Here is a 25,019-nt window from a genome sequence, read left to right as displayed (position 1 = left end):
TGGCGACCGGTACAGTTTGTGTTTCCTGTTTTGCTCTTTTGGTTTAGATTCGTGCCACGCATCGTGTCAACCTGTAAATTTCTGCTAACATAATTGAAAGGCAGGAAAGACTGATATAAAATCAAGAGGAACGATGCTGTAGTTGTCGATGATCACATAGATGCTGCATAATTCTCGTGTAGACAACTGATGATTGTGCCATCCAGAGAGTAACTTGGATGAACAGAAACAGCAGAGTAAAATATCAACCACATCCAGTTTCAAGACAATTATCCTCCAAGGGGCATAAATTGCTCACCTGTGAAGCATCACTGCAGTGACTAACACTGTCGAGAACACAGATCCCATGGACTATATATCTTCTTCATGCACTGAGGTTATCTGGTGATACAGAAATCTCCTTGGAAAACCATGAGTGTTGTCGATGAACTTTGCAGGAGAAGGGTGAGTGGGTCAAAATACGAACATAGAATAAAGATTTTATCTACCAAATATTTACATTATGAAGGCTATTGTTCACTGACTACAAAAGGATTATCCATCTTCTTCTCGAGTGACAATGTAGGGGGGAAGTTCAATGGTGAAAACATGTCGTCGTAACTTGACGGCGTAGCAGGTTTGAATTCGTAAGGACCTGCCTTTGGACCCCAGACCTGTGGTTTTGTGAAATCACACAATTAAGTAACCCTTGGAATCTACTATGAAACAATATGTAGGAAAGTTGTAGTGCAGCAAATTTTAGAGACCACCTGATTGCCTTCATCATCGTAACCTCTGTCCCATGTATGTATTTCACCGTTTCTATGAACTGTAAGCTCAGATGTAGAGTACAATGCGCCGTTCTGTCAATGAAGATGAATCTTGTTTATTCAAAGGTGAAGAATTAAGGACAATTCTCAGTCTAAGTCAAAGTTGAGTGGAAGCAAATCCTGCACTATGATAAGAGGTTCAAAGAAGGATACCCATGTATTAGGAAAGCCACCTGGTGGAGTTGAACCTTCATATAAGCAACGCTTTCCACGTTCACAACGGTTGAGGTGAACTGTTGTTAGATGTTCTGCAATATCCTGAAAAACAACCATAATAAATGTTTGAACATGTTATAGACAAACAAACATGCAACAATGTTGAATTTCACTGCTGCTGCTACTACACTGACAGCTCCACACATTTAACTGACAAAGGATAAAAACTTAAAAAAAGTAACGAGCATTGGCATTAGCTGTCCAGAAAATATTATGAAGCAAGCAGGGAAAGAGCTCAATCAGTAGCCTGCAATAATTTATGTATACCTTAACCTACTGCTGAACAATCTCGGGTAGCATGGGGGATGTCAAAATATTATCCCAAATAACGAAAGTATACTGTTACAACAATCAGGGTATCATTCAAACAACAGATGATTAAATATAGAAATTTTGCATCAAGTTTGTACAACTATCTAAAGATAACCCTATCAATATGGAAGAAGCTAACTGGTGGAATAAACTCAAATTGCGCAAAGCCAGACATAGGAATTCCATGTTTCTACTCTTAGGGTCCTGACATGATTCTTATTCTCCATTCTACCACTTCAGTTATGCAAATTCCAAAGAGTACATGATCAGCCAAGAGTTCCAGCAATCTGAGACCTCCAGATGTAAACTTTCAGGGCGGTTTACACTTAGCAAAATAATAAAGCGATAAGAGAAAAATACAAGAAAAGGACAGGGAGAGACATGAAATCAAACATATTGCAGTTAAATGGGAGAGATATTGAAGATGAACTGGAACAGAAAAATGTTGTGTAGATTGCTGTGATTCAGTTTCTCACAACTTGTGTCCTAAGGATTAAAAATATGGGAAAATGATTTCAAAGTGAGAATTAACTGAAGGAGATTTTTTCTGAATTCACAGTGCATCTCATTTTTGCTTTCCTTACTTTCTCATTTACCATGTTTTGCTGATAGAACAGAAGGGACAGTGACAAAGATCCAATATTGTAGTCTTAGTTGGCAATGGAATTTAGCTGCAAATAGAAAACACCTGATAACAGTCTTGAAAGAAAAATTAGAGCTAAAAATATGACAACATAAATCTAATACATAAATTGTTTAGTATGATCTAATAGGGGTTAGCTATACGATATTTTTAATGGTCAATTGAAGTTTCTTTTGAACAAGTTGACATGATTTTCCTTGAGTCAACAAAATGTATAAATTTGAATCAACTCAGATTTCCCACAACTCACTTAAAGTATCTTTGGATAAGTTCAAATCTTCAGTATTACCTTACCCAACTATCATGCTAATAATGCCAAAATTCAAATTTTAAGGACATAAAAAAAACTTCCTTGTATAAGTAATTCATGTTCCTCCAGTTGCAATATAATATTTCATAATATTACAATTAGGTTTACCTATCAAATTTGAGCAGCAATCAGTGGAACTATGTGGGAGATTCTTTTTCCTTTTTTTTGAATAAGCAATTTACTTGTGACTAGCATCGTTGAAAAAAGAAAACAGTGGCACCAACAGCTTTGCTACAATTTTTTTCATTTTATTATGATTTGTTTTAGAATATCAGCCTGCAGTATTCTTAAGTCAACTGTACCTCCCAACTCCAGGAGCTACTCCTAGGAGCAATCTTATTCATGTTTCAACTATGATAATAATTTTGTCCATCTAACTTATTTAATCCTATCTTTCCAAATTCATGAATAAGCCCCCTGTGATCAGATATATCTATCTTCAGGAGTATTTGCCGATTATTTGGAAACTTGTGTAAAATGAGCATACTGTTTGTGTGTTATAATGCGATTAAACATGAGAGGTTTAAATACTGCAACATTAGCAGTACCATGTCATAAGATACTAATGACAACATTGCTAATTAAGCATTATGGTTTGCAGCAAATCAATAGATATTAAAATAAAGATTTCAAGATTAAAACCAGAAGAGAATATGATATCTTGTAAAACCCCTTTTTTTTTCCATTTCAATTGTCAAAGAAATATTCTTTATATAGACCACACTGCAAATATATCCATATAAAAAATAGGACAGATACTAGAAATCAAGTCAAGTTCCTTACACTAAGACATACCCCAATAACCTCCTCAGGCTGTGGCCTCTGATCCATTGGACGATCACAAAAGTTTTTGTACTCTTCCACATCTCTTATTGCATATGAACTCAACTGTCAATTGAAAATATTTCAAAGAATTAGAGTCCACGATAGTAAACACATAAGATGATGCTAGGCAACTGATAGGAGTATCAACAAGCATGCAGTTGGCTCCAAGGTTCAGGTAAAAATGTGTACTAGCCAGAACATGTTGGTATCTTTTCCAGTTCATAAGACCGTTTGGATGCAATGTCATTCAGAAACTTGTTAGACAACATAGGCAGACTAAATCTTGAATGTTTTGAGATGTAAATCATTCTAAATTTGATAAAAACAATAATATGAAGTCCAGGAACCAAAACAGCAACATTAGCAATCCAGAAGATTAAGATAGAATAAGATTTTCTGCTGACTTATTAAAGGAATTTAAAGCCATTCTCACCTCAACATCACATTTCATCTCTTTTGGACAAGGCTTCACCATATAAAATCTCTGCAATGATGTTAAGAGCCATAAGCAGCTTATCATGCTCCACACAAGTCAATATTGGTTGAAAAACTGTAGTCAAAAGTGAAGAGAGACACTGCAACAGCTAGAATTGGACATAACATTTGAGCCTCATAGTCTTTTAACTGATCTACATGTTTTTTAGACCTTAGGAATAATAAAGAAAATATCATAATTATACTTTTTCATTTTTTTTGGGAAAAGGGGAGTGGATGAGTTCCAGCTTAAGAAAACAAGAAACATCACATAATCATAAATAAGAGAGTCGCAGGTGATTTGGAAGCGAGGAAATGGATAGGTAACATAAGTCAAGCCTGTTCTAGACAGGAGTGAGGACGACGGTGATCAATTCTTCTATCATTCTTTAGAAGGGGGGAGGCCTCATTCATTGAATCTGAAATAACAGAGGAGGAAAACTAAACACTGATGGCATAAGTTCTGAATAAATAGTTATCGTACTTGTCGAAAAGGTTTGTGAGGAGTTCTCCAAAATGCCTGCAAAAAGATAAAAGAAGAAAAAAAATAATAAATTCATATTTTGAAAAAAAAAAAAAAGCAGAACAAAACGTCAAGGAGGAAAAGCCGAGAAGGGACCTGTTCAAAGTATAAAACCCTTGAGCCATCTACCATCTCAGCCGCTGGGCACATTAGCATTCTGTTTAGAAGTAATGCTATTAAAGAAGAATGCTTGCAACATAAAGAATGACCACAATGACATTTTATTAATAAAAAAAATCAGCTGATCACATATCAAAAGGCAAAAACTACAGAATGTAGGCAACTCTCACTGGTACGAGCTGCAAAGAGATCATCTGAAAAGCAACCCAACTCACCAATAAGCCGACCTAGATGGAGACTTCAGCATAATGAGCACTATGCCTTTGAGCATTTGAATCATCTTAACGTTTTTCATATTTGCACCGGATGTAACTCAATTTGGTTGATTAAAAATAATCACTAGTTCAAAGATCTAACTCCTACTAGTGCGACCCGCTAAGCCACTGGAACGAAATTAATTTGAAGAAGAGAAACAAATGTAACCATGATGATTATTTATCAAAACATGTAAATGATGTACACACAACTCCAAATATAAGCTATTAGATTTTGATATGCACACACATCCGTGGCATTCGAGATCAGAGAACTTGACAATCTTTGACAAGAAAACGAAGCATTAATCACTGAGATACACGGGCGCACCTTATGTTGAAGTAGTTGTCGGGATCATTACGAGCCTGTTCTCGAGAGAACTTTACACAAGCAATCGAAACAAACTAGTTAGAATCCATAACACTGCATACAGAAACCCAATTCGAAGCAAGAAAGGAGAAAGATGGATTATAAGATGGGGAGAACCTTCTCTCCGGAGAGGGAATCGGCGACGGCGCGGGCGTGATCCCACCGGGTGGTGGACTTCCTCATCCGCCTCAGCAACAGCGCGCCACCCAGCAGCAGGAGCGCCTTCAGAGCAAGCCCTCGCGCGCGGCCCGCGGCCCCACCGCTGCTCGACTCCGATTCCGTCCCCGTCCCCATCGCCCTCCTCCTCCTCCTCCTCCGCCGCCGCCGCTGCGCTTCCTCTAAGAGAAATCAACGGCCGGGGTACGAGAAGCAGTCTACCGAATCGAACTCTCGCGTCGCGGTGTAGTGGCGTCTGGTTCTCTCCTTGCAATGCTTGGCGAAATAGGGACGGGGAGGGATAAAGACACGTCAAACGCAACTATTGCGGCTTGTTTTTTTGTTTCCTTGTTTTTGTTTTTAGAATCAAACATGCTGGTTCTTTTAAACCCCGATAATGTCAGATATTACAAAAATACCTACCACCGACGCTCACATGCTATTAAGAGCAAACGTGTAGCCGTGTCATGTCAACTTAATGAAGTTATTTGTAGTGAGGATTGAAATGAAATTAGCATTATATGCGTACCTAACGTTTTACATAATAGATCGTAAATTAGATTGTGACGGACTGATATGTCTGCCACTCGGATCTTAGTTTGGTTTATTTTCTAATAAATATGCCTCTAATATTTAATTTTGTGGGGATTTTAAGAAAATTATAGAAAATATTTTTTTTCGATGAAATAAGTTCATACATCGAATTTTCAGTTAGATTACGACCCTCTAATATGTCATTAAATTAAGAAAAGACTCGATAAATAATTATTTAAAATAATCTATAATCATCATGTATCGAATTTTCAGTTAGATTACGACCCTCTAATATGTCAATTGAATTAAGAAAAGACTCGATAAATAATTATTTAAAATAATCTAGCATTATCATATATCGAATTTTCGATTAGATTACGATGCTATGATATGTCAACCATTCGAATCTATTTTTTTTTTTATTGATAAAGATACCTTTAATACTTAATTTTATGGGATTCTAAGAAAGTGTAGAAAATAAATTTTTTTCAATGAAATAAGTACATACTAAGGATCTTTTATACTGTGTTATGTAATCAATGAACTGAAATGAGAATTGACTCGGTAAATGATTATGAGATAACAGTTCATACTAATGCTATGACTTGTCAACTATAACACAAGATCTTGTATACCTTCGTATTGGTATTGAGTTAGCATTGGTCTACGATATCATAAGTCATTTGATTATTTATGTGTGATTGAATCTTGTATTAATAAATAAAAAATATAATTAATTATTTTATAATTTGTGAGGTAAAAACTCATCTAAAACCATAATTAAGGATGAATCAATCAAAGTAACTCCTATTTAGAAATGATCAATGTATATAATCCTACTTGTATAAGAAAAAAATTTTAGTTGCAATTTGAGACCGTGCCTTATGATCCTACTTATACAAAACTCATCATTCTCAATCCTCCTAAGTTAGATTTAGCTCTTTCGTCGACTATTCTAAGATTCAACAGTCAATCTATCATCGTTTGCCAAACCTCCAACGTAATGATACTCAAATTATAACTATACCCACGGAAACCTTCTACAACCTAACTTGACAAGTTGATTTGGGCATTCCAAATCGTGGCCTCTCATCTTCTTCTGCTAATCCAAATGATACAACATGATTTACACTTAACTCCAGTTACTCCTTGTTTCCTAGCTCCAATTCCACCATCTTCTATAGCCCCTAGTTTAATGGTAGAGTTGCACCCAGTCGATCTATATTAAAGGAATAACTCTCATCAAAACTTTTCTCACGGGCCACTCAATAATCCATCCCAAAAACTAGAGGGACCAAAGGAGTCATGATTGAACTATCTCAAAATATGTAAGTCCAACTTTTCGAGATGGACCATAAGGATATCAAAAATGAAATGTAATCTAAAGTCGATCTATATATAAGGTTCTATTTCAAGTATTATGAAGGATCCAATCGCATAGGGACTTCGAATGTCAATCTTAAAACCATATGCAGGAAGCTTTGACCTCACCAAACATATAGTTACATAGTTATATTCACCTCAAATATAACATTATTCGGGATGGTAGATTCCCTCGTATGTCATACATTTTTAATAACTCTTAGAGGGTGATAAGGAAAGTTATAGATTACCAAACCTATAACCTCTTGGACACTTTATACTTAACCACTTCGTCGATCTCATATTCGAGGCACCAAGTCTCCTGGACCCGAAGCTGCTCGATGAGCCCCTCCACCCTCTACAATTGAGCCTTCTCGATGATATCTGCATATGACATTAGTAGTACATCACTGAAACAATATTAGTCAACACTCACTTTAATTATCAACTACTTCAAGACATCGATTCCTCGTTGGCTCTATCGACTTGCGCCTCTCCACATCTTGAGGGTTGAACGTGCATTTTGACTACATATGATTAAAAAAATGATGAACAAACTTATCATTAGAGACAACAACATAGGCCAGAGCGTCATTGGCTTAATAATCCTATAATCTATTAAACCCAACGTGGGAGTCTAGTAATAGATAAATAGTTACATGTTGGATATAATATCATCACATGGTCGATGGATTGATAGGCCAATAAGTCAAACACTAAGAACATGGGGATCACATGTGGCTGATAAGTGGTGATCAAATCATGAGATAATACTCACCATAGGACGATACATGTCCACTAATGAGCCAATGTGTTGATCATAAAAAAACACAAGAATCATACATAGCTAGCAGGTGACAGTCTTATTATAAGACATATGCTCATCACGGGATGATACATGGTCAAATGAATGTTTGTCCAAACTTATGATTGGAACTATCAGCCTATGTAGGTGCTAGGTTCAATAAACATCACGTAAAGTTTTTGCTTGATAATGTCACACATTCCCCTCTTATCATCGATGATTACAAACATAATCGTCCTTAAAGTCACTCGTAAAAGAGATCCTATGTGCGCTTCCATTACTTCACTTCAGTATAAGTCGATCGATCCAATCAATCCAACCAGATCGAACCCAATAACTAACTTAACCATTAGAGAGACAGAAATATCCTTAACTTAGTTTTACAGGTTTGATACTCTATGAATAATAACCTACCTAGAGTGAAACTGATTTAGAACGAACATCGATTTGATTTGAATCACCATCCCAACTTGAATAACTATAATCTACACTAATACGTTGAATCAACACTTAATGTTATCTTTAATAAAATTAAACTAGCATTTCAGCAAGATCTTATTCTAAGCTACCCAAATTCAATCCTTTTAAGTATTGATACTAATACAACACAAAAATATTTTGATCCTCTCAAATTAGTGACTAAGTCCTAAAATGATATTCATGTGTAGATATAAAGGTGAATATTCTTTGAAAAAAAAGAAGAAGATAAATATACACATATGTAAACCACTAAATAGCCAAAAAAAATTATATTAATATTGGCCTATAACCTAAATAACTTAGCTTGATCAATGAGAAAGATGTCCGAATATTTTGCATTTTGAGACATAAATAAATACGGTTGTATATCCAATTTAAATTAATCCAATGTAATTTACTTTTCAAAGTGTCCATATGAGAAATCATTTAGCATCTGTAACTTGAATGATGGAAAAAAAAAATTTAACACATAAAATGTATACATTCTATGTATGTCTACAGTGGGACATGCATGCTAATATCATTTTATATTGGATATACAACCGTATTTATTTATGTCTCGAAAAACACACATACTAATATCATTTTATATAATTATTATTTTTATTATAATTATCGATTTACTGAGAGAATATACAATATATGCTATATTGATATGACACGTCTAACAGGTTTTTTTGTCTGTTCTGAAATTAACATGACACGTATAATAAATATCGATTGGATGATTTACATTTTGACCAGTGAAAAATAATTATCACATGATGATATATGAAGATGATAATGTGAAAAATAATTATCACATTAATAGGAGTGGTTTTGTCTATTTATCGCATTCGAAGCAATTGGCACACACCCAATCTCAAGTCATGCCAACTACATCTCCTCTAACACAGGCTCCCAAGTCTCTCATGGTTGATCACCAACTGTAAGAGAGTGAAGCTCCATAAGGGATTCTATCCGCTCCTCTCTGTCTCTCTCTCTCTCAGTTAGGACGAGAGTTATGAAGGGGATCAAAAGTTCATTCTATATAGATTTAATATCAAAAGTTCTAATCCCGGCCAACAGCACTCGAGTCGTTTGATGATATTCCTATTAGGAAAAACGAGGATCGAAGACTAAACGAGACGGTCAGCGCCTCGTCGGTACGCACCTCTGCGGAGCTCTCACGAGTCTCGGCAGCTCGCTGGCCGCCTGCAACGTCTGCTCTGCTCCACGCGGTGCGCCCCCCCGTTGGTGGATGGACGGGCCCCTGCCCTAGGCTCCAATCACAGGTCTTCTTCATCCTCTTGTTCCTCTCTCCGTGTACCCGACGCCCACTTTTCACGACCTTTCTTTGCCATCATCGAGTGCCTTTGTCTCGTCGACGGTCGTGACAAATAAATATTTATTTTTTGTGGATCCATAAATATCATATCTTACTTAATTTAATGTCTTTTCAACCATCATAATCTGTTTTTATTATCAAATATATACTCACATAAGTATCATATGGACATGACGTTTCGATTAGCTTAAACGTTTGCATGAAATTTTTATTATTATTTTAAAAAAAGTTCTAAACTTCTAATTAAATGAAGAATATTTAGATATTATCTACGAAGAAGACAAAAGAAGAACATAGGGCAGAACTGTTACAGTCACATCGACTGGTCTGACCAAAAATATGATAATACCATGACGTTTTCTATATATATATATATATATATATATATATATTGTGTGATTGATCCGAACATTAAGCTAACATTAACGTGACTTCGTCTCGTTTAAAATAGCGTAGCAGGGAACACGAATCTCCACGCTAATGACCGCCGTTTAACTCACACGTGGCGGGTGGCGTAGAAACCCGAATTCGCACCCCGACCCGTCAAAAATTACTCGTGTCGAGCAGAGACGGTGTGAAGATCGGACGTGGCGAGATATGAATGGCACGATTAGAGCGGATCGGTTTTTCGAGACCTGAACGGGTCGCACTTCAGTTTGAGACCCGCAAAGCAATCGTCGAGAGATGCTCTTCCAAACCCTGGTGCAGTCACGCGGCGTGCCTACCTGCCTCGCGATTGCAGGACCGAAGGAGCCCACCTTTCGGTGAGACCGGTCGCGGTAAAGCGTACGAAAAGTGACTCTGCTGATAGCTTTAACCCGAGTTAACGATTCTGACACGTTGGTTGGGTTTGGTTAGTAGAGGGGACCGGAGGCCCTCCTTGCTTGGGTAAGGCGGGAGAGTTGTCGGGTCAGGAAGGGGCATGTGTGGGACCCGCCTCCTCAGCTCCTCGGGGCCCGCACCCTGGCGACAACTGCTTTTCCCTCCATTTTATTCGCTAATTACCTACCTCACCCCCCAACAACCCACCCGCGTTTTCTACTGGCCAAAACGTTCCCCACGATCACCTGCCTACCCACAGCTCGATGGACGGCCAGGATCGTATCATCGAGCTTGTATGGGCCAAGCAGCTTCGCCACTTACCTACTCCGTCGCCGGATTTGTGATCAGATGTCTATATAGAACAGAAAACAGTGTCTACATTTTCGTATATCGCGCAAGCTGTCCTCAATAGCCGGACGAAACACGCCACGTTTGGCAGTTCATAGGCCGCTGTTTGTAGCGCCACATCCAAACACCTACTCGGAAGGAAGGAGGCCGTTACCTCGGACGAGTAACGCATCGAAGCGTGGTGCGGGTGGCGTTACGTTCACCTCCCGAAAAACCGACACCGCTCCAGCATAGGACTTCATTGGGCCCAATAACGGCCACCAGAAATCCGACGCGTGTCATGTCGAGGCCCGGGACCACCGGAGCACGACAAAGAAAAAGTAAGAGAAACTTATATTTATATACCTTAAAATCCTTTTTTTTTTCCGTGTTTACTCGTTTAGATTTCGGTTTAACATATATATTCCTTAAAAAAACAAATTCTTGTTAATTCTTTGACTTTAATTAATATATTTGGAAAAAGAATCTATTTTAAATTAACATCTGAGGATCATAGTAATCATGAATTTTCTGACAGAAATATCTAAAAATATATTTTAATATTTAAGAAATTAAATATGTGGTACCAGACTTTACAGGAGTAAAGTGTGGTTATTTGCAGAATTTTAAAAGGGTAGATTTATAAAATGGAAAGTGGAAAAGGACTCGAATTAATAAAACTGGAGGAAAATGGTTTTTTATTTTCAGGGCGCTGTCCGTTAATAGCACGACACAGGCGTCCCCCGGGGGCGAGACGGGAAGGCACGACGCCGTCATGGCTTTTTCCTTTTCGAGGGAGCCGCTCGCCTAACGGCACATTGACGGCGTCCTCGCGGCCGGTTCCGGTTGGGGAATTGACCGTGGTTGAAATGATTGCTTCGGGATTTTGACCCGAGTTAAGCCGGGTGTGATCTCGTGCTGGGCTGCTACGCAACAAGCCGATGTCATTTCGAATGATGGCTCTTCCTTGCTGCGGGTCCCACTCCGGATCCCCTCACAACAATTAGAAGGACGGTTGTTGGACTGCGTGTGCTGGACAGGATCCGAAGGGGCCCCGGTCGACGACAGTACGGCGGCTCTCTCTCTCTCTCTCCCCTCCTCCGAGCTCCTCTCTGCGCACAAAAGAAGAAAGAGGAGAGAGAGAGAGAAGGATGGAGAGCGGCTTAAGATTTAGAAGAAGCGAGCGGAGGTTGCGAAGGGCGACTGAGGGGGAGACTTTTGGGTGTTCGTAGAGATTTTGGGAGCTATTTCTCAGAATTGGGACTTTTTTTTTTGGCTTCTGATCTCGAACGATTTGGGTTGGGAGGCGTTCGGGGCTTCGATTTAGGGTTTTTGATGGTTTGTTTTGGTTGGATCGGTGGTGGATGAGGGAATTGCCGAAGCGCGGTGGATGCTGGTGAGCTCGGTTGGGTTGGATGGCGTCGTCGGAGGTGTCGGTGAAGGGGAGTAGTCAAGGACGAGGGGATACCGTGTCCTCGGGATGTAGCGAGCTGCACGACGGCGCGCCGGTGAGGGGAAGCGACACCGAGGGGAGCCTTGGGCTTTCCGGCGGCGCGGTCGGCGGGAAAGGTGAGTTCCGGCCTCGATCTCCGCTCGCTGGCCGGAGAAGTAGGGTTCTCTGTTGACTATTAGGGTTTCGGTTAGGTTTTGATTTTGGAATGGTTCTTGTTCCAGATTCGGTGGATGCGTTGTATACGGAGCTATGGCACGCTTGCGCAGGCCCGCTGGTGACGATTCCCAGAGTGGGGGAGAGGGTCTTCTACTTCCCACAGGGTCATATGGAGCAGGTGAGACTTGAGAGCACCGTCTTTGCTCGAATTCCTCCCAAAATCTGTGACGCTTCGGAATCCCCCCGGTTGTTTTGGGTCATCTTTTTCTTGTTTGTGCATTTGTAAAGGTGCTGTTAATCTCCGTTTCTTGGTGGTCTTTTGTGGTGTTTTAGGTAGAAGCTTCAACAAATCAGGTTGCGGACCAGCAGATGCCTGTCTACAATCTCCCGTGGAAGATCCTCTGCCGGGTGATGAACGTCCATCTGAAGGTGCTTCCCGCGAACCCTCCTATCTCGTGTTGTAAAGTAAGTGTTGTTTCTCCCTTATATTCTGTTCTGAGCTTTAAAGAGCTATCGCTGTGTTGGTAGGCCGAACCAGACACCGATGAGGTATTTGCTCAGATCACTTTGCTCCCTGATTCAAAGGTATTTCTTCAGTGACCATGCATTTTGGTTACTTCTTGGTTGTTTTTGCTGTGGATTTTTGTTGAGCTAAGGCGATAAAGTAGAGTATTTCGCTGAGATAATAACAACACGGCTCTCGTTTTTAAGCAGGATGAGAACACCGTGGAGAAGGACACGCTTCAGCCTCCACCTCCACGGCCTCATGTGTATTCCTTCTGCAAGACGCTGACCGCGTCAGACACCAGCACCCACGGTGGGTTCTCAGTGCTAAGACGGCATGCTGATGAGTGCCTACCTCCGCTGGTTAGATTTCGAGTATCCTTTTCTCCCCTCTGTGGATGGTTTATCTCCCCTTTTGCTGATTGTTTGGTTGGTGATCAGGATATGAGCCAGCAGCCGCCAAGTCAAGAGCTTGTGGCGAAGGACTTGCATGGAGTTGAATGGCGCTTCCGCCACATCTTTCGTGGTAAGACTATATTATAAGTTGTGCCCTTCATACTTCTTTGATTATGGAATCAATGGGGTTTGTGGGAATTCCTTTATTGTTTTTTTTTTTTTTTTTCTGGATTTGTTGGTTTTAAAGGTTGTAGTTCCCCGGTCTATTTTAAAGGTTTTATGGGTGTTTTTTTCTCCAGTCTTGTTCACCAAAAATGTTGGCTTTCTGGTGAAATCGTTTGATGTTGGCTTATCATAGATGGTTTCTTTTTTTCTTCCGACTTTTTATTGTAGATGGCTAGCCTATTAGCTCAAATGAGCAAGCTCGGTTGAAACAGACATCAACATGGCACACATCTGTTTCTAAGCTCTATATGCCTTTAAAGAGATCTGTATGCTCTAGTCTCGTGCTGGTTACTATGGCCACCTGTGGTAGCTAGTTATCCATGGACCTGATAATCTGCTGTGTTGTTAAACTAGGTCAACCGCGAAGACACCTGCTTCAAAGTGGATGGAGCGTCTTTGTTAGTTCTAAAAGGCTTGTTGCTGGGGATGCTTTTATCTTTCTAAGGTCTACTAATGTCCAACCCCTCCAAACATGTTCAACATTCAGGGTTATTACTAAGTGATTGCTCCATTGCTAGCAGAGGGGACAATGGCGAACTACGTGTAGGCGTGAGACGAGCTATGAGACAGCAGACAAATGTTCCATCTTCAGTTATATCCAGTCACAGTATGCACCTGGGTGTCCTTGCTACAGCATGGCATGCTGTCAACACTGGAACCATGTTTACTGTTTACTACAAACCACGGTATGTGGCCTATGCATTGTATTACATGCAACATATCACACTTAATAAAGCAACTGCAATGTATTTTGGTATAGATTTGAAGCATGGAGACAGATTGTAGGAGAAGAGAATCTCATTACTTGTCAAGCCACTACAGTTGTTTGTAGTACAAACCAACTGAGATACTTCCTTTGTCTAATTATTCCATGTGATTATTTTTGACAGGACTTGTCCAACTGAATTCATTGTTCCTTTTGATCAATATGTTGATTCAATAAAAAACAACCATTCTATAGGAATGAGGTTCAAAATGAGATTTGAAGGTGAAGAAGCCCCAGAACAGAGGTATAAAATGTATTTTACTTTCATTTCACGTCATACATAAGGTTACCTTAGGAGTGCTTGTGATAAATTGAAGTAATCGTTTCTGATCTGTACCTGAAGGTTCACTGGCACCATTGTTGGCATTGGAGATTCTGAACCAAGCAGGTGGCCTGGATCGAAATGGAGATGCCTGAAGGTGATTTATCCTAGAGTTACAGCTGTTGGCATTACCTGATCTAAATTGAGTGGTAATATGTTTTAAATTTTAGGTACGTTGGGATGAAGCCTCTTCAATTCCTCGTCCAGATAGGGTGTCCCCATGGAAAATTGAACCTGTTCAGTTGCCTCTGCCTCCTAACCCTATTCCTATGCCTAGGCCAAAAAGGCCTCGAACAACTGCCTTTCCTTCTTCCCCGGATTCATCTGTTCTTACAAAAGAAGGTAAAGTCTGACTTGTGCCATCCTACTATTTCACCAGCTTTCTTTTCAAATGAAAGTTAACTATTGGAACATGTTTGTCAGCCTCTTCGAAAATCTCTATGGACCCTTCCCAATCACATGGAGTCCCAAGGGTATTGCAAGGTCAAGACATGGCAACATTGAGAAGTACTTTTAGCAACGAGGCAGATACTGCTCAGAAGCCAATCATGTGGTTGACACATGACGAAGAGAAAAATGATGTTTCTGCTCAGAGAAGATTGGGATCTGAGAGCTGGATGCACATAAAGAGGCAGGAACCTATGTACACTGACATGTTATCAGGATTTCAGCCTTCTGGTGATTCAAGTGGGTTTCACTCACCATTTCTTGAGCAGGCCTCAGGTGATAAATTTTTTTTAAAGCCTCATTTCCGGGATCAAGAGGCCAAACATAACTGTTCTCCTGGCTTATGGTCTTTGATGCCTTCAAATTCAAATTTAAATTTGGGTGAATGCAACTTGAAAATGACTGCACATGTTGGTGAGCTATCCTTTCAGAAAGTTGGAAGTTGCATATATGGAATGCAGGGAGGCCAGTCGGAACTGAAGGGCTTAGGAGGTGATCAACAGTCATCAGATTGGTTAGGATGTTCGCTTCCCGATTCTCAAACCGATAACGTGCCACAGCACAGGGTCATCACACTTCAGCCCCTGGTACCATCCCAAAATGATGTGGCAAAGTACAAAGCAAATAATAGTGGTTGCAAGCTATTTGGGTTTCATCTAAACAGCAAACCTGTGGCATCTGAATCAGTTGTACGACAGAGCAACTCTGCAGAAATTCTGATGCCACATAGCCATCTAGCTGCAGCATTGCCCCAACCGCAAGGTCTAGAGGCTGCCAAGCATTCTGAGTCATGCATAGCTGCAAAGTTGGTCTCCGCCACACTGACAAATGGTGATACAGAGAAACCTATTCAGGTTTGTCCACAGGCTTCTAAGGATGTTCAGAACAAAATGCAAGGTGGTTCAACCAGGAGTTGCACCAAGGTAACCTTTCTTTTTAGCATAATGAATGTTGGACATGATTCTATAAAATTCATTTTGTTGCTGTCTTAATCTATGGTATTGGTATGTTGCTGTGATGATTTTTGGCTGCTGTGTTACAATTTTCTTTCATGTTACAGCTATAAAATGCCATGGACTGGAAGCTGTAACTTTTGTTATGCATTATGTAAGTGTTATTGCTATGTGTCCTTGGTTTTAATCATGGAAGTCATATTTCATTTTCAGCTGGAGATCATATGTACTACAGTGTAGGTTTCCACCTCAGAATACTAGTAATCAGAACAAGTAAATATGCTGTTATTCGACAAGTTGCAAAAAGTTAGTGCCTTCTCAATAACTTCAGAAAAAAAAAAATCTTTGAACCAGCAGCTTTCTTCATGAAACAAGTTCTTGGTGTAAAAGACCTTTAGATTGTTGTCGAATAGTTATAAAGATCCACGTAACTCTTGAACGTTGTAGTAGCTGGAGTGAATTCGATGAATAAATGCTGACAGATACCAATACTTGGCTCAAGTTTTCCTATTCTGGAACTATTGAAATATATGATTCTCTCATTCTGCATTGTATGGAGTAATTTGCCGAGTTGTCATTACTAGTTGTTACGGTGTTGGACTATTGTGAGAATATGGTAGATTTCTGAAAAGGTTAAAATTTTATGTAAATGTAGCAAGGACTTTGACCTAATTCTTTTCATTTCAGGTGCATAAGCAAGGTATTGCTCTTGGCAGATCTGTTGATCTTACCAAGTTCAATGGTTATGATGAACTGATTGCTGAGCTAGATCAAATGTTTGAATTTGAGGGTGCATTAATAGCTCCCAACAAAATTTGGCTTGTCGTATACACTGACAATGAAGGTGATATGATGCTTGTTGGAGATGATCCCTGGAAGTAAGTAATTGTATTTAACATTTTTTCTGCTTACCTTCACTTTGGTACAGTTTAATTGCCAGGGAAGATGACTCATCTCTCGTTGCAGTGAATTCTGTAACATGGTTCGTAAGATTTACATCTACACTCGAGAGGAGGTCCAAAGAATGAATCCAGGAACACTAAATTCTAGAGTTGAAGAGTCTCCAGCTGTTTCTGAAGAAAGGATATCTGGCAAAGAAACAAAGCGCCCTGTGCCTACTGCTAATTCTGAGAATTCTGAGGGTTGTCCTGGAGTTGATGCGGTATATTGTGGTTTTAAGCTTTTCCTACTTTGACAATTAAGCCTGATTTTAATGCATGTGGCTGTTCCTGATTTTCATTTGTTGATTCTGTGAAAAGATGAGGCTATTATATATCTTCATATTTACATCTGAAATGCAGAATTCTGTATCTTTGAACTTTGTTTTAATGTCAAAATGACCATATCATTGACCATTCACCATATATCATGATGATGACAATATATACTTGCAGACATATTTTTCTGTTTAATTTGGAGCATCCTTTTTTATTTTCTATGATTTGAACTGGAAAGAAGTAATCTTTCTAGTGTGTGGTTGTCTTGTGCAGGCCTTTTGAAGATGCTAGCTAAGCAACGAACTTAACACTGAAGTAGCTTTTTGTGGTGGGTCCAACATATGAGATACTTGAAACTCTTGTTGGTAAAGCCCGGCCTTGTCCACCTTGCTCGCTCGTGCTTCTTCCCCTAGCCCGGGGCATGGAACCTTTCTTATTCCTACAGTTTTGCTGGTATTGTAATTTTTTTTTTCCTTACAAAATCGCTTGTGATATATATATATACCGAATAGGTAAAGTCGTCTTAATCTTTTGCACCTATGATGTAAATAGCTTCTCAGTTTTATTATAGTAAGTATAATGCACATCCCCCATCCTTTTGCCTCTTTCTGTGCTGTCATGATAATTTTCATAGAATGTATGGATGAATCGAAATCATACCGATCTTAGGAAATGGCTGTGTTCTGCACTTTTCTGTGGTGTATTTGTTAACACCAAGTTGTGATTTAATACTCTAAATACATGTTCCGGGCACTGGTTCTGCCCTAAACATCGAGATAGTGTTTCTGATAGTTATATTTGTTGATTCTTATGTCGATTTGCTAAAGTAATGCAGTGGCCAGAGCCCTGTGCAATGTAATGTACCTGAAAATTCTACCGACGAGCTTGAAAGCTGCTAATCACGCACTGGTACGCGCCCCCAAGGGTTTGGTGTTTACTGGTCGACGGTCAAAGGACGAGAAGAACGTGATGTGTATTTGTTACGGTGTATATCTTGTTATAGGAACAACGATTGAGCTCTGTATTTTATTTCCATGTTCACAGATCTTGGTACCGTGAATCGAAGATGGGTTTGTTGATCATCTCGTCTCGTAAATTTTGACTCTCTGATGAGATGGGCATCGGCTAGTGGGCAGGAGGCATCACCACAGACAGGGCTTCAAACTGGGAGTGCCTTCTACAGTTGGTATGAATTGCAGATGCTAACTGTCGTGAAGTGTTTCCTACGGTTGGGACATGGGCCAGGGGAGCCACTCGGAACACGGGATGCTACGTAGTCATCGGTGTTCCACTCTGGAGATCAAGCATGATAAATCAGTGATTGATAGGTGTGTCGGCTGGAATCTCACTTTCCCAGCCTCCTAATCCACTCCACAGGATTTGATCGAGAGCGTCAATTTTCTCTTGGCCTTTTCGAGGGGGAATCTCATCGATCGAGCCTGCATCAACCACCGGTTGTGTTCCATCCTTTCTCGAGCAGGAATTCTTTCCCGCTCGACTTTGCGTTGTCCAAACGGAGGAAGGAAGCAGCAGCAGATGAGCACATCGGATCTCCAGTCAGAGCTACGCTATGTTGGGCGAAAGTTCAACAAGGACCGGGGAATCTCTCTCTCTCTCTCTCTCTCTCTCTCTCTCTCTCTCTTTCTGGCGGCAAACAAAGGCGGATTGCTGGGTGGAAAAACCAGAGACAGGAAGATCTTCGTCTTTCCCGGGCAGGATTGCAGACGCTTCTTTTCTGATGAGATAGATGCTGTGGGGTGTTAATGCCGGTGACGGTCAAGACATATATCATCGCCCACTTATGGCTGGTTGGCTTGCCCGGCCCCAGCCGTGATCTCTCAGTAGTGCAGAAAGGAATAGACCTCGATCAATAATTTATCTTGTCAGCGAAGCCCCAACTTCGATCGATGTCCAACCCATAAGTACTTGCAGGGGAATCAGTAATTGCAATCCTTTGGCTCTTCCCTTTTATCTACCGTTCCGTAGCACCGCAACATCTCGTTCTCGCAAATCTGCCATGAAATATTGTAAACGAAAGATCACTCTGCTACGAGTAATAAATAGTATGAAGGGACAGAGACAGATGTCATATAGTCAAGTCCATCATGGCTTTTGGTTTTCTTCTCTCCTCAAACTGTTTTTTGAGGAGCTTTGCTTTCATTGCACCATTTTTCTGGCATAGCTCGTCTACGATTTTTCTGGCAAAACACCCGGACCCTCTTTTCATTGCACCATATATTCAAGGAAGATCGTAGACGAGCTATGCCAGATGAGAATGGGTTGACGGCAGCGAAGAAGCGCCAAATAATGACGCAAACACCAGCAGCAAGCTCGGAGCAGCAACCAGTAGCGACGGCGAAGGATCTTGTCGGTACTGGTAATGGCAATGGCGAATGGGCTGGTGATCCACAGGAAAAGATGAGCCGGAGACGATGACAACAACGCAAGATTCGAGTGACAGAATTTAATGAGGGCGAGCGAATGAAGATGAGGTCATGACAACCTGCCATGCCAAGCCATGCAGATTATCCTGCGGCATTTACTGAGAACACAGTTGAGAAGCCATGGCACTGTTCATACAACCAGCCCTCATACCTCGAGGCCTTACCGAAGGCCATGCACTCACTGCGCACCATAAATTATTTTTCTTGAACAGCTAAGATTCTTGAGGAAGCTTTCAGCTTTCGTCATATCCCATGCTGCTAATCGAATGAAAGAAAGGCCTTTTTCTTATCTTCGATTTAGATAGAACAACACATTCACATAACGATTCTGACCAGAGGCAAGGAGCAATACAATCTTTCACCAATCTGATTCAGAGCACAAGCAGTGACTGCTACTTGGTAACATGATTATATGTGACCTTAAAATCCAAACACATGTAGATAGAGATTTTAGACCATAGATAAACTTTTATTCCACAATGAGACAGAGCGCGAAACTGTTATCTGGCTGCGAGCTAGATTCGGAATAGTGCCGCTCGGCAACTTCCTCAATGATACAGAAAACAGGTACTAAGAAACTACTACGATGCTAATATGACCATCAATTTCATCACCTTGTTTATGACCCACCGAGCACCACTGGCATCGATACAATTGTTGATTCCCTCTGATCTCTCACAATATCGTATTGTCAAAGCCTGCGGAATGCAAGAGCACTGCCTTGATTTCTTCTGGCAAAACACCCGGACCCTCTTTGCATTGCTGAAAAGAAAGTGACAAGAAGAAGCTTAGCGCCCTCGATGAAACTAAAGTGAGGCAAGCCGAAACAAGAGGCACTAATCTGATGCAACGTCACCGAGAGAATACAAGTTAAGTTTTTGCAGGTGGTGCAATGAAAGCAAAGCTCACCTCAGCTCGGAAAACATCTAGGGCAAACCCATTGAAACAACTGATGACAGCCTGCTGGATGTCAAGCCCAAGGCCATCAAGTGCCCTCATAGTGGAGAGCAATAGACCAGGTCGACGGGCACAAAACATATGAATGTTAACTGCTCGGCCTTCTCGTACCCTGACCTCAACCTATAGATCACACAGAGTAGATCAGTTTGCATCACATAACAACATTAATTAGGTTGCAAATTGTCTAAACCAGATTCCAGTCCTTTAAAGTTAGCAAATATGCCTTCTATAATTCCAATATCTAATTACAAAGAAAGGATTCACAGCAGCCTTCCGATCTTAGCGAATGACAAGAACAGCTTTGCACATAACTTAAACTGTAACAAGGACTGATAATTTGGGAAAAAAATGAACTTCAAAGGTTTCCTCTATAAGAGCATTGAGCTGCAGTCACCAACATAACTAAAATTCTACTTGGCGATTTGGCCTCAGGATTTGCAACAAATAGTTTGCCGAGATTGTTTGTTAGGATTGACATCAGGTAGACAACTAGTTATCAAATTTGTCGATATTTTTCATGAAACCTTTGTCGATCAACAAAAGGAAGGATCCTTCAGGGTTGACCGATGACAAGAAAGGTAGAAAAGCATCATTCAGTTAAAATAATCATGACTCTCCAATAGTGATAAAGGATGATACTAGCAGATAGAAAATATAAAACCAAGAGACTGAGAGATGGACACAAACCCTTGCTGGTTGACTATTTGGGCTTGGTAAAGAACTTGGACAGAGCTCTTCCTTCACACGGCATGGTAAAGTGGGTAGTGTTGGGGTCAAAGGGTGAAAGCTTGTCCCACCAGCAACTGGCATTGAAGAACTGGAAGGTGTCGACTCAAGTTCATTGTGCAGGTCATTGATCCTTTGCAGAAGCTCCTTCAAGTACTCAATTGCATCACCAAGAATGGAAGCTCTGTCCATCTAGTAGGACAAGAAGAATCAGTTATGTTAAACTCTTGAGAAAGATGCAAATAACAAGATGACCTTTTTCCCTTTAGTAATTCAGATAGATGTCAAAGATTAGTAATCACTCTACCAACAAAAACATTAGATGGCTGTTAACGGCGAAGAGGAAACATATGTAGATGATACCGTATGCATAGTGGCATCCACCTTTTATCTTCACATGGTAGTCAAAGAGAATCCATATGTTCTGTTCGATCCAGCTTCGGAAAACTATGAATATTTTACTAACAAACATAAATTGAGTACTGCTCAATTCCTAGCTACCAAAAAAGTCACAACAAAAGTCCTTTGATTCATAGCAATCCAGAGCTTTATAACATGCTCGCTAAAAATCTAGCATCTAAAACCAAATGAAGGATGAACAACATTATCCACTTCATAAAGTATACAAAATAAGGTACTTAACTAACAAGGGGCAATAAGGTTCTAAAACAAGAAATAAAAAGCTTAGAAGTCCGGCAAAACCAACCATAGAATCATCTCATATCATCAACCCAAACAGAAAGAAAAAAAAAAGATTTGTTACACAATTTTGCGGTCATTTGAAAAAAATAAAAAAAAAATACAATCAGATTAAACAAACATAATTACAAACAAGATGATTGGAATTTGATAAAACTGTGCAAAGGGTAAACTAATTAGCACTACATGTGTTGCTATATTATGCAGAAGCTGAAGTGAGTTTCCTTGTTGCAATCAATCAGATAATTGAATGCCAAGCAAACACTGCAAGAACATGAGGAGCAACAAACAACTAAAAGTCGAGAACTTCAAATTTTGCTTCTTACAAATTGGTTTACAGGAGACATGCAGCTGAATAACCTAAAAGATTAAGGAAGCTTTAAGAAACTCTATGGCAGTAACCAAGAGCTGACGGGTGTGAGATTTTTCACCTTGCTGATCTTGGGGACAACAGATCTAAGCATGTAAAGCCGATCATTGAGCTTCTTCCTTCTCCTTCTCTCCGCCATCAGGTTCTTTGCAGGGAGGCCCTTCTTCTTCCCCTTGTGGTCTCCACCACCCGTCACTGTGCTGTTGGCCATCGAGTTGCTACCTCCACCACCGTCCTTCGCATTTTCCTCGCCCTTGGCACTCTCCCCTGCAGCATCATCCGTGTCGTAATTCAATCCTGATGCGTCCATGCTTCCATCGTCTATCTCGTCGTCCTCATTCCCATTCCTCTTCTTCTCGTTCTCTTCTTCCAGAGCTGACTTCCCACGGTTACCGTGTCCCACTCCTTCCGAGCCCCATAGCCCCAAGAAGCCACCTTTTTCGCCAGCAACCCCTGAATTCTGGCGGAGAGCGGCCGCCGCCCGCTTCTGGAACAGAGTCGGCTGCGCGCCCACAGGAGGGAAGATCTCCAGAGGCCGCAACACCTTAGAACGGTTGAGCAATGGAGAATTCTCGAAGCTGTCGAAGCCCATGGGGCCGAAGGTGCCACCGGAGATGGAACCGGAACAAGTATCGGACGGGGGCAGCAGGCGGCCACCGGAGAAATCAGCTCCAGGGCTCAGATCGGCACAACCGAGTTGGTCGTCCGCCCCCATTCCGCCGAAACCAAGGACTCCATCCCCGCCGCTGCCGCTTCTGTTCATCAGGTTAGGGGAATGGGACATATGGGGAGCCGCAAGAAACGCCGGAGCGTCGCACCCGAGATCAAGCCCGGCGTCGAAGGGATTGGAGCAAACGGCGCCGAAGAGAGAGGAAAGGGCGGATTTTGCCGGGAAAAAGGGCTGGTTTTGATCGAGTTCGTCGACGGGTGGGAGCAGCTAGGCCTCGTGCGGCTTCGCGCTCGAGGAAAAGGCTACGTCTTGATGGGTCTGGAAGGCTTCGAAGGGGTGTTGGGCGTCGCCTGAAGGCAAGGCGTTGGAGGCGGCGGCGACGCCGCCCAGGTACCAGTCGTCGTCGAGCATGGACTTGAAGCTAGGGAGGCCGAGCTCGTCCTTGCTCTGGCCCATCGCTCCACCGCTGGCCCCGGGCGCGCTTGCTCTCGTCCACGACGCCGCGTCCTCCTCCTCGTCGCCTCCTTCTTCTGACCACACGACGCCATTGATCCTGGACAGCATGGCTTCTCCCTTCTCCTTCCCCTGTTCCTAGCTCGTGTTAGAGAAGAAGACAGACGGAGGAATCCCGGTTCGGTTTTCCGGCTTTAAACCTCTTGCAGCGGTCGCTCTCGGACTCGGAGGAGTGGGGTTTGAAACGTTTCGTCCTGTTCTTGAAGAGAGACGCGTGGTGTGCTCGTCGTCTGCCCTGTTCTGCCCCTAGCTATTCTTACAGCGTTTTACAGTCCCAAAACAGCCGTGGCTAAATGCACACACTCATTTTACGTTCCCACGGCTGTTGTCTTATCTGGTGTCTTGCAAGTTCGACGGACCGCTCACGCCTCTTTTTCTGAATCTAATGCAGCTGGTAATGCCGCCAGCTGGTAATTCATCCATGTCAAAGATCTGCGACTTGCGTCTACTTCTGGGAACAGCTTCTCTGCTTGGAATCATGTCCTGAGGTGGTGGCCTAAGATGAGACATAATATAATAAGGCTCGGTTTGCTTTTGCTTGGCCATCGAGTGGCCACCCACTCGTGCAATGAACAGAAGTTTTCTGCATCAAAGGCGAAGTTTGTGTCGATTTTGTCCATTGATGGGAGATCGAAAAGAGCTGAAAAAACATTTCAGCTTCTTGATCTATACAAGACAGTTCAAATAAGCTTATCGATTGCGAGGAAACTCTAAAGCGTAGAACTATTGATCTGACTGCTGCTTTTCAGAATAAAAGCTTTTGACCTGCAGTTTTCACCGATGTGTGGCGGTACCTTCTGTTGTAGCAATGGCAGCTACAAGAGCAGGTAGAAGAACATCACTGACGTCTGGATTGGATCGAGGAGTGGTCCATGTGCCATGGAGATCAGCAAATGAGGCCAGCCATGTTCATGTGAAGGACATTAAGGTTTTCTTGTGCGTAAAATTATGGAGTGAGAAGGGAACAAAGACATGGGCAAGTCCTCTCTCTCACTCTGTGCCGAGGGAACTTTAGACGCCAGCCAACGTTTCGAGAGCTGGCGAACGGAGTTCTTCTAGTGGTAATAATAACTTGGGCAAGCTGTGGAGCTCTACTGTCTTGCCTGGTAAACGGGCAATGACCGCACAAGGAGGTAGAGGGGGTGAGGTGGGTGGGGGCCGTGCATGAGCGGCCGGAAGAGGTCCCAAGCAAGGCGTCATTAATGGCAGAGGAGACAAACAGGGAGACAGGAGAGAGAGAGGGAGGGGCTGCCAAGTGGTGCAGGGTGGGAATAAATGGGAGAGAGAAAAGGATTGGAGGAACCCAAGACTCTCGTGATCGTCCCCTCTGCTCAACTTGGGATCGGTTTCCTCCGCTGTCATGCATGTCGCACCGATGCTTACTGCTAAGCTCGCCCTGTCATCGTCCATTTGCTGCACGCAGTCACCTCTCTCTCTCTCTCTCTCTCTCTCTAAACTCGCACCATCAGAGCAACTGGCTTCAGCTTGCGTTCCCAACATAGTCTCCTACAGAACGAAAATGGAAGATT

General features: G+C 41.6%; 3 protein-coding genes across 4 annotated transcripts; 1 reads left to right on the top strand and 2 right to left on the bottom strand.

Moving 5' to 3' along the window:
- Window positions 1-237: 237 nt before the first annotated feature.
- LOC103987266 (chromophore lyase CRL, chloroplastic) lies at window positions 238-5,273 on the bottom strand. 2 transcript variants are annotated; one of them, XM_065186681.1, is made up of 9 exons: window positions 4,974-5,273; window positions 4,818-4,867; window positions 4,209-4,269; window positions 4,074-4,109; window positions 3,549-3,599; window positions 3,074-3,178; window positions 963-1,067; window positions 750-842; window positions 238-653 (listed from the first exon to the last, which is right to left on the bottom strand). In XM_065186681.1, the coding sequence occupies exons 1-9, from the start codon at window positions 5,148-5,150 to the stop codon at window positions 510-512; spliced, it is 822 nt and encodes a 273-aa protein (XP_065042753.1). In that variant the 5' UTR covers window positions 5,151-5,273; the 3' UTR covers window positions 238-509. The 2 variants fall into 2 exon arrangements, with proteins under 2 accessions (XP_065042753.1, XP_009403792.1); XM_009405517.3 differs by having other exon boundaries at window positions 3,086-3,178; window positions 4,974-5,272.
- A 6,439-nt stretch (window positions 5,274-11,712) lies between these two features.
- On the top strand, window positions 11,713-17,713 carry LOC135675972 (auxin response factor 24-like). Its single transcript, XM_065186677.1, has 15 exons — window positions 11,713-12,238; window positions 12,344-12,456; window positions 12,612-12,707; window positions 12,807-12,863; window positions 12,993-13,145; window positions 13,224-13,308; window positions 13,758-13,848; window positions 13,925-14,089; window positions 14,294-14,413; window positions 14,513-14,588; window positions 14,662-14,833; window positions 14,915-15,861; window positions 16,579-16,769; window positions 16,858-17,053; window positions 17,382-17,713. Exons 1-15 carry the CDS (start codon window positions 12,085-12,087, stop codon window positions 17,388-17,390), a joined length of 2,625 nt encoding a protein of 874 aa, XP_065042749.1. The 5' UTR covers window positions 11,713-12,084; the 3' UTR covers window positions 17,391-17,713.
- Window positions 17,714-19,990: 2,277 nt separating this feature from the next.
- LOC103987264 (transcription factor ICE1) lies at window positions 19,991-23,665 on the bottom strand. Its single transcript, XM_065186676.1, is given in 4 exon segments — window positions 19,991-20,314; window positions 20,462-20,632; window positions 21,200-21,430; window positions 22,369-23,665. Coding segments are annotated over 4 exon segments (1,662 nt in total). The 5' UTR covers window positions 23,542-23,665; the 3' UTR covers window positions 19,991-20,227.
- Between the last annotated feature and the right edge of the window lie 1,354 nt (window positions 23,666-25,019).

The sequence above is a fragment of the Musa acuminata genome, chromosome BXJ1-6 (genome assembly GCF_036884655.1).
Source record: "Musa acuminata AAA Group cultivar baxijiao chromosome BXJ1-6, Cavendish_Baxijiao_AAA, whole genome shotgun sequence".
In the NCBI taxonomy this organism is placed as follows: Eukaryota; Viridiplantae; Streptophyta; class Magnoliopsida; order Zingiberales; family Musaceae; genus Musa; species Musa acuminata.
Note: the sequence above shows the minus strand (reverse complement) of the source record. Positions and strands in the feature narration are given on the sequence as shown.